General features: G+C 53.7%; 1 protein-coding gene across 2 annotated transcripts in view; it reads right to left on the bottom strand.

The window, feature by feature from the left end:
- Nucleotides 1–8,490, bottom strand: part of TMEM63C (transmembrane protein 63C) — a 26,021-nt gene that overhangs the window by 5,277 nt on the left and 12,254 nt on the right. Inside the window, exons 11-17 of one of the 2 annotated variants that reach the window (XR_002481372.1) lie at nt 8,231–8,337; nt 7,176–7,262; nt 6,589–6,654; nt 3,855–4,017; nt 3,559–3,664; nt 3,011–3,182; nt 499–608 (exon numbers count right to left, since the gene is read on the bottom strand). Coding sequence is in view for 1 of the 2 variants with exons in the window: in XM_008048093.2 (XP_008046284.1) it covers nt 499–608; nt 3,015–3,182; nt 3,559–3,664; nt 3,855–4,017; nt 6,589–6,654; nt 7,176–7,262; nt 8,231–8,337 (807 nt within the window). In the remaining variant the exon portion in view is untranslated. The remainder of the gene's footprint in view (nt 1–498; nt 609–3,010; nt 3,183–3,558; nt 3,665–3,854; nt 4,018–6,588; nt 6,655–7,175; nt 7,263–8,230; nt 8,338–8,490) is intronic. The other variant, XM_008048093.2, reaches the window with a different exon arrangement.

Here is an 8,490-nt window from a genome sequence, read left to right as displayed (position 1 = left end):
AGTTGCCCAGGCAGGTCTCGAACCGGCGGGCTCAGGCAATCCACTCACCTCGGCCTCCCAGAGTGCTGGGATTACAGGCTGAGCCACCGAGCCCGGCCCTCGCCTGGGGTTCTTAAAGGTGAGCAAAGGACTCTCCCCCTTCCCTGGGGCATCACTAGCACCCCTCCCCAAAGCCTCTGCTCCATCCCCTCCCGTAGCCTCCAGCCCTGGACTGGGGCTCACAGTTCAGGGGCTACACCAGACTCACACCGGAGGAGGGCTGGGCCAGCAGCAGGCTGCTTGCAGGAGGTGTCAGAGGGCAGAAGAGGAGAGGACAGCTGTCTCCTGAACGGGGCTGGTGCCTGAGCCAGCCACCAGGCGTGCACAATCCCCACTGCAGGCAGGAAGGTGAGACCCTTTCACCCGTGGGGGCCGTGGGCAACCAGGCCAGGAGGGGACCTAGAGCTGTGTCCCCGGGGCCGGGGCAACCAGGAGAGAAAGGGCAGGCTGGCAGCTCACCTTGTAGTCGGAGACCATCCAAAGCTTCCTCAGAAAAATGCCAAAGATGGCAATTATGATGGAAATGAGGAGGGTGGACAGGGAGAAGATGGTGATGTTGTGGAAGGGACCTGCGGAGAGAAGAAAAGGCTGCGAGATGCCACCAGACGCGTAGATGCCACGCCCGGGGGCCGTCTCAGCACTACCACGAGGGCTTCGACCTGGCCCCATTCTCCTCTGGGAACTGGCATCGAGCAGCCTGACACAGGCACATCATCCTTTGTTCTATTCGGCCAGTTTAGAATTTGGCATCTTGTGGGGTCCATGGGAAAAATACTTTGGGCTGGGCGCGGTGGCTCACGCCTGCCATCCTAACACTTTGGGAGGCCGAGGGGGGGAGGGTGGCTTGAGCCTAGGAGTTTGAGACCAGCCTGGGCAATATAATGAGACCTTATCTCTACAAAAAAATGTAAAAGAACAAACAGCCAGGTGCAGTGGCGCTCACCTATAGTCCCAACTAGGAAGGATCACCTGAACCCAGGAGGTCAAGGCTGCGGTGAGTTGTAATCTTGCCACTGTACTCCAGCCTTGGGCAACAGGAGACCCCAACTCAAAAAAAAAATGTTTTAATTGACTTTGTACCCAACTGAAGTGCCCAGAAAACATGTCCTTCCTAACCTGTCAGTTACCTCCGATACCACAGTCACCAGGAAGTATCTCTGAGTCTCTATCTCTGTCACAGCCCCCAACACACTCTTGGACCCACACTCTTGGGCTCACCTTGGAAGTGTGCATGTTCTGTTATCTGTGCGGTCAGTCCCGGTCAGAAATCCACTTAGGGGTCTTTGGTTCCTTTTTTATGGCCACTGTTTTCTAACTAGGCAAATACTAAAAATCACTCTTTCCCGTCAAAGGTCATGGCTTAATGATACTTATTGTAGTGTTTTTATAGTAGCAAAAAACAGCCAACCTCAGTACCCATCAATGGTGAACTGACTAAAACTGGTTGGCCTTAATGCAGCCTCTGAAGGGCACGGGCTTAGTCTTTTAACAGCATAGGAAGTTGCACAGAACATCATGTTCAGTACAAACCGCAGGGCATGGGCTGAATGTTATAACACAGAGGATGACAGTTTTGTAAAGTGACAACAGGCCAGCAAACTCCCTCTCTTTGCTCCCTTCCCCGAAGCGCATGCCAGGATGCCTGGGAAGGAGGCCTGAGAGCAATGAGCATCAGGCTCAGGGAGAGATTGTGGATGATTTAAATTGGGGTCCTTATTTTTATTTTTTTGAGTCAGAGTCTCACCCCGTCGCCCAGGCTGGAGTGCAGTGGCACGCTCACGGCCACTGCAACCTCGACCTGCGGGGCTCAGGGGATCCTTCCGCCTCAGCCTTTCAAGTAGCTGGAACCACAGGCATGCACCACCATGCCCGGCTAATTCTTTTTATTTATTGTAGAGACGAGCTCTCGCCATGTTGCTCAGGCTGGTCTCGAACCCTTTTTTATTTTCGATAATAAGCATGTAGTCCTTCATCCCTAGGAAAACGCATTATGGAAAAATGAAGTCTGCTGGCTGGCAGGGAAGGGCCGGTGGGCTAGGACGTTTTGGGGAAATGAGCAGCCACCCAAGAGACTGCAAGTGGACCTTAACAGACGCCGCTGTGACAGGGAGAGAAAGGAGACACTGCCTCTCCCTCCTCGCCGCCACTGGGGAGGTGGCGGTCTCCCAGGAAGGGCAGTGGGTGCCTCCGAGAAGAAAAAGCTGAGGCACTTCCAGCCTGTGGCCTGTGGGGATGGCTCCTGGGAGAGTGTCTCTGAGTTCCTCCAGGGCAGGGACAGTTGCTCTGTGTAGTCAGAGAGTGGGGGGAAAGTAGGCCACTCCTGCAGACCCTGATTCCTCCCCCAGGATTTTGGCAGTCTATAAAACCAGATACCTTGGCCGGGTGCAGAGCCTCACGCCTGTCATCCCAGCGCTTTGGGAGGCTGAGGCGGGAGGGTTGCTTGATCCCAGAAGTTTGAGACCAGTCTGGGCAACATAGCAAGACCTCATTCTCTACAAAAAAAAAAATGTAAAAACTAGCCAGGTGTGGTGACATGTGCCTGTAGGCCCAGCTACTTGGGAGGCAGAGGTGGAAGGATCACTTGAGCCCAGGAGGTCGAGGCTGTGGTGAATCGTGACTTTGCACTGCAACTTGACAGAGGGAGACCCCGACTCAAAAGAAAAGAAAAGAAACAGGCATCTTTAGGATTCCCAAGGTAAACTCATGGGAACAGACACCCAACAGCTAATATCCTACTTCCTGCCGGCCCGGAGTTGGAACGAAGGGTTGTAAACCAAAGCCATACAACTTGACCACGCTGGTCCAGGCCCTCCTGTTAGCCTCAGAGCTCTTCCCGGACTCTAAGGCAGGCCCTTGAGACCCACAGAAGTCCCTGGATGTGGCCAAGCTCATGAGTGGCCTCTCGCTTCCCTGGGCTCCTCTAACAGAGCCGGCGTCAGGGACGCATAGCACCACAAGGCTGGCGTGGCACCCACCTAAGCGCAGGATGGAAAAGAAGAGCATCCAGAAGAGACCCAGCAGCGGGGCGAAGGTGGCCTGGAAGACAGCCGCCATGTGGATCTGCTCGTTCAGCTTGGTGGGGGCGTAGGAATAGTACATATTGTAGCGATCTGTCAGGTGTTTCATGCATAGGTACAGCAGCCCTGCGCCGGGAGACGGGGACACATTCAGTGGCTGCTTCTACGGCGTCCCCACAGCCTGAGAAGCCAGGCCTAGGGCTGTCAGGGCAACAAGAGCCCCAGCCAGGCTGCGGGAGCTCTGCGATGCTGACTCTGGGACCAGCAGCTGCCCTTGAACCCTGGCTCGGTGGAGTGCCATTCACTCATGCGTTCATTCAACAAACATTGCATGTCAGCAGTCATCGCCCTCAGTTCCCCCACCACCGTCCCGGCCCCGACAGCTCCCGCTGCAGGTTGTCCCGGGGCTCCCCATGCTCCTGGAGGTGGCCTGGTGTTGGGGGCTCCGTCCTCCCCTCCGTCTGAGGTGTGCGGTCCCGGGCGTGCCTCAGGGATGACTCACCAAAGGGGACGATAATGGGACAGGTGATGCTGTAGGCCATCACCACACTGAACACGTTCATCATCCAGGCATACTCTCGCCCATACTGGAAGTCCGTGGCCTGGTTCTGGGGCAGGAGGCAGGAGTCACCCTGAGGCCACCCGGGCCCCTGACCTTGGCTGCACGTGGGCTTCCTGGGGTCCGTGAATGCAGCATCTGTCCACAGCCTCCCTCCAACCCTCGGCCCCGTGGCGCTCCCCGCAGGCCCCCTCCCAGGAGAAGCCGAAGGCCGCGCCCAGGGAAGGGTCCGGCCTTACCTTTCTGATGTGGGCTCGCTCGGGCTCCGAGCGGGAGAAGAAGAGGCGGATGCTGTAACAGAAGAGGGACCCCAGGCGCAGCAGCTCCATGCCGGTGCCGAGCAGGGACGCCGTGATCACGTAGCTGACGAAGAAGGCACCATTGTCCGGCAGGAACACACACCTGGTGGTGGGGGAGAGAGGATGGCACCACGGAAGCCGGGGACAGGGACAGGAGAGAGGCGTGGAAAGGGAGGCAGAGAGGACGAGGAAAACAGCAGAGGAAGTGGGGACAGGGTGGAGACACAGGGAGAAGCTCCAGGCCTCTCCCCAGCCCGGGGTCAGGTAACAGCAGGCCTGTGAGCCAGGGTGGGTGGACCCCCTGACATGTGGGTGTGTCAGGGGATGCCTGCACTGGCTTGATCCAAAGCAGGGGTTTCTGACCCAGGTTCAGAGACTCTGGAGAGTCCGTGAGTGGGATACTGAGGGTCTGTGACCTTGGATGGGAAAAAAAACGATATCGTTATTTTCATGAATCTCTAACGTTAATGTAACTTTTCCTTCCATTGAGAATGTGGGCTGGGGAGACACCCCTTATCAACAAGGGTGCCTGAACGAAGCATATTTGTATACCTAACCCTTAACTGTACCCCCCCATATCATCATAAAAAGTATTGATTAAAAAGAAAGAAAAGAATGTGGGCAACACATCCCAGGCACATTAGCTGTCTGTTGATGTGACTTTGTCCCCCATTGAAAGCAGGTGTTTCACATCACACTGCGTCACTGCTGACACCCTTCAATGTCCTGCGTGCTCACCACCAGTTCAAGAGGACAGCAGGAGCTGGCCGGGCCCACATGACATGTGGCCAAGAGGCCCCTGTCTACAGATGAGTATTGGGTGTAGCTGGTCCACTCAGGCTAGGTCATCTGGCCTGAAATCTCTGCTGCTTTCCAGAGTCCTTATCTATGCAATCCTGTCAACTTCCTTGAAAGGAGATAGCTCTGAGTCTATGGACATATTTCAGAACTCCTTCAAAAGCTCTTCTTGCTTGGTGGCATCAAAGCTGAGTTATGAGCTTACAACCCCTTTCTTTCTTTCTTTCTTTTCTTTCCCCCTTTCTCCCCCTCCCTTCTTCCCTCCCTTCCTTCTTTTTGAGATAGAGTCTTACTCTGTCACCCAGTCCAAAGTGCAGTGGCACGATCACAGCTCACTGCAGGCTCACACTCCTGGGTTCAGTCAACCCTCCCAACTCAGCCTTCCAAGCAGCTAGGACTACAGGTTTGTACCACCATGCCTGGCTGCTTCTTTGATTTTTTGTATAGATGAGGTCTTGCAATATTGCCCAGGCTAGTCTCAAACTCCTGGGCTCATGTAATCTTCCAACCTCGGCCTCCCATCGTACTGGGATTACAGGTGTGAGCCACTGTGCCTGGTCCCTTTTCTTTCTCATATATAAGCTATACTGAAGATAGTGGCCTAGTCAAAGATGAACTTATTTATCTGAGGAAAAAAACAACTTGTGACAATGATAATTCAATTGCAGAAACCTTGGGGAGGGGGCACATAACATCAATCAGGGTACCTGATCTCAAACCAGGCAAAATGGGGACCAAAGGGAGACTCAAACTTTACCTGTACGATGTCCACTTGTGTACCTAATCCTGAATTGTACCTCACATCTTTAGAATAATATATATATAAAGAAACCTTGGAGAATGTTGGCCCTTGTCTGCCCTGGACACAGGAAGAGAAGGGAACGTGCTATTCATTTGGCATCTCTGTGTTAAAGAGACAATACCAAGGATACTCGGGATCCTTGCAGTTTCAGTGCCTGACATAAGCCTTGTGCTTGGCCAGAGGAAAAGCCGGTAAGGATTTCTGTTACAAAAAACCTTTTGGCTTGCTGCCTAGTGGGGTGGTAGGAACTTTTAGTGCAGGAAATAACTTTTGAGACACATGCAGCCTGCAGGTCAAAGCATGCCACCTGCTTGAGATATGGCAAGCTGTAACATATCTTTTGAAAACTGAGATTTTTGACACTTGTAACCACCACAACAAAAAATCTCAGTTGGCTGCATGTCCAACATGAACTGCATGTTGTCTTGCCAAAAAGCTCCCCTAATTTAATTTATGCACTTATTCAGCTAAGTAATATCAGCTTTCACACTGATGTTTTTAAAATGATAGATCGTAACATTAGCCTACCTACATTTAAGGCGCAATAGCTTATTATGATGTGTGAATAAAGACTGTGTCACAAATTGGATTTGTAAAAGTTTTTGACAATTATATTTCGGTGTAACTGGTTTTCTTTGCAGTCCACGTATTTTGCACACTTAAAGGCATCATTCAGAGCACACGTAAAACTGGCAGCGTCTGAGGAAGTTCTGTGGGTTGTACCAATGTCAGTTTCCTGATTCCGATATTGAACTACAGTTATGCAAAATGTTACTACTGGAGGAAGCTGGATAAAGGGTGTCTGGGACAGTCCCCTGCCCATATATTTTTGGGGGGCAACTCCCTGTGAGTCTACAATCGTTTCGAAAGCATCGTTCTGAGAAGGGGTCCTTGGGCTTTTCCAGATCACCCAAAGGATCCTGGCACAGGAAAGGAGACACGGCTGCCTGAGGAGGGTGCTCTCGCACATCTGTCTTCATCTCTGTGAGCACATTCAGGCATGCTCAGAGACGGGCACACCACCCTTCCCACGTGAACACACAGCAGCCCCGGCATGCGCTTGGGAGTACTCACTGGAACCGGATGGATGCCTGCTCCAGATAGTAGATGTCAAAGAGCCAGCGGAAAAAGACATCCAAACTAGAAGCAAGGACAAGGCCGGCCCTTCGGTCGACAAGCCTGTGAGCTAAGGCCTAGGGCTCAGTTCCTCCTTGCGGGTTTCCCTCCCTCCATTCTCCCTGCCCGGTCTTCCAAGACTCTTGCTTCTTAATAGCTGACAGGTCCACCCTGCCCTCTTCCTTCCTACTGCTGGGCCATTCCTGCTCTGAACCCCTGTCCTTTCAGCTCAAGGCCACTTCCTCCGGCCACTTCCCCACAGCGCTCTCTCCCACTTCCGAGTTTCTCCTGCTTGCTGGCTAGGTCCTTCCCGCCCGGGACTGTCGGAGGCTAGGAGGCACGCCTTGCCCCTTTGAGGGTCAAGTTCATGGCTGACATGTTAGAGTTTATGTGATGCCTGGCTCACGCTACACCCATGACAGCGCTCGGCTGTCATCTGAGGTATGGGTTTGCTGCCGCCACCGGCAGGCCTACAGTTTCTGAAAGAGGAGGTGTGAACGCTAAGGCGAGCCTGACCTGTGGGGGACATTTGGAAGGGGCGGTACCTGGTCAGTCCCATCGAGGGCAAAATGACCACCATGAACACCAGAAAGACGTAGCACTTGTGCACTATGATCAGATTCTGACTGGACCTAGAAGGAAACAGAGGGATAGTCATCAGTGTGTGTGTCCTGACAAGAACCAAAGGCTAACTACATAACAGGGGGTCGCAGGGGAGAGTTCGTGTGGTGACTCTGGGACACTGATCTAATCGTGTATACCAATGCCATCTCCACTCAGCACTGTGCACTGTGTTGCATCTGGGAGCGGCAGGAAAGAAGAGTATGATCAGCTAGCGATGTCTGCCCTGGACACAGGCAGGGAAGGGAACGTGCTATTCATTTGACATCTCTGTGTTAAAGAGACAGTTTCAATGCCCGACATAAGCCTTGTGCTTGGCCAGAGGAAAGGTCAGTAAGGATTTCTGTTACAGAAAACTTTTTGGCTTGCTGCCTGGTGGGGTGGTAGGAACTTCTAGTGCAGGAAATAACTTTTGAGACACGTGCACCCTGCAGGCCAAAACATGCCAGAGATAGGGCAAATATTATCTACTCACACCATGGAAACTTCAGGGCTCACAGATGGGGCCACTCCTGATTGCTTAAAACACTGGCACTGCGTGTGCCATGTGTGTCAACCGTCGAATGAGCTCATGGCCCCTCTGTGTGGCTGAAGCCTGCTGGCGTTCCCAAACATATCTTCTCCTGTGCTTTCTGCTGGGAATTCCTGGCACTGCCTGGCTCGTGCCCATAGCTCCATCCCCTCAGTATATGACTGGGGGCTCTGGGAGCAGCCCAGGCTTGGCTTGGGCCCCACACCCTCAGATGATGACCCTATCTCTGCTTCCCTGAGGCCAGAGGTCCAGAGATAACCTGCTCTTCCTTCCAGAGATAAAACACCTGTTGGTCTTTGGGCCAGTTTAGGCTATCACCATCCTGTATGAATTCTCCTCCTTAGGCCAAGGGGGGAGGGAGGTGCCAAGTGCCAGGCTGATGGGGGTGGGGGATAGGGCAGGGGCAGAGGCTGGGGACACAGCGGGGCAGGGAGAGGGCCTGGTCACCTGGTCCAGTGGGCCTCGAGGAAGGCGGAGAGGTAGACAATCAGAGGCAGGATCACTGTAAAAGCCCAGAGCATCAGGGAGGGGAAGAACTGGGTCACGATCGGGCTCTGGGGGGCAGAGGGCAGCGGCAGGAGAGATGTCAGTGTGAGAAACCCCCTCCCCGGCCTCTCCTCCAGTTCAGCCCCGGGCGGGCATGCTTTCCTAGAGGCTGCCGAGGGGGCTTGGATTTTCTCATGGGCCCTCCTGGCCAGAAGGCGGCC

Source organism: Carlito syrichta, unplaced genomic scaffold (assembly GCF_000164805.1).
Source record: "Carlito syrichta isolate Samal-C Ts95f unplaced genomic scaffold, Tarsius_syrichta-2.0.1 Scaffold120508, whole genome shotgun sequence".
NCBI lineage: Eukaryota > Metazoa > Chordata > Mammalia > Primates > Tarsiidae > Carlito > Carlito syrichta.
This window is presented reverse-complemented; position numbering and strand designations above follow the sequence as displayed.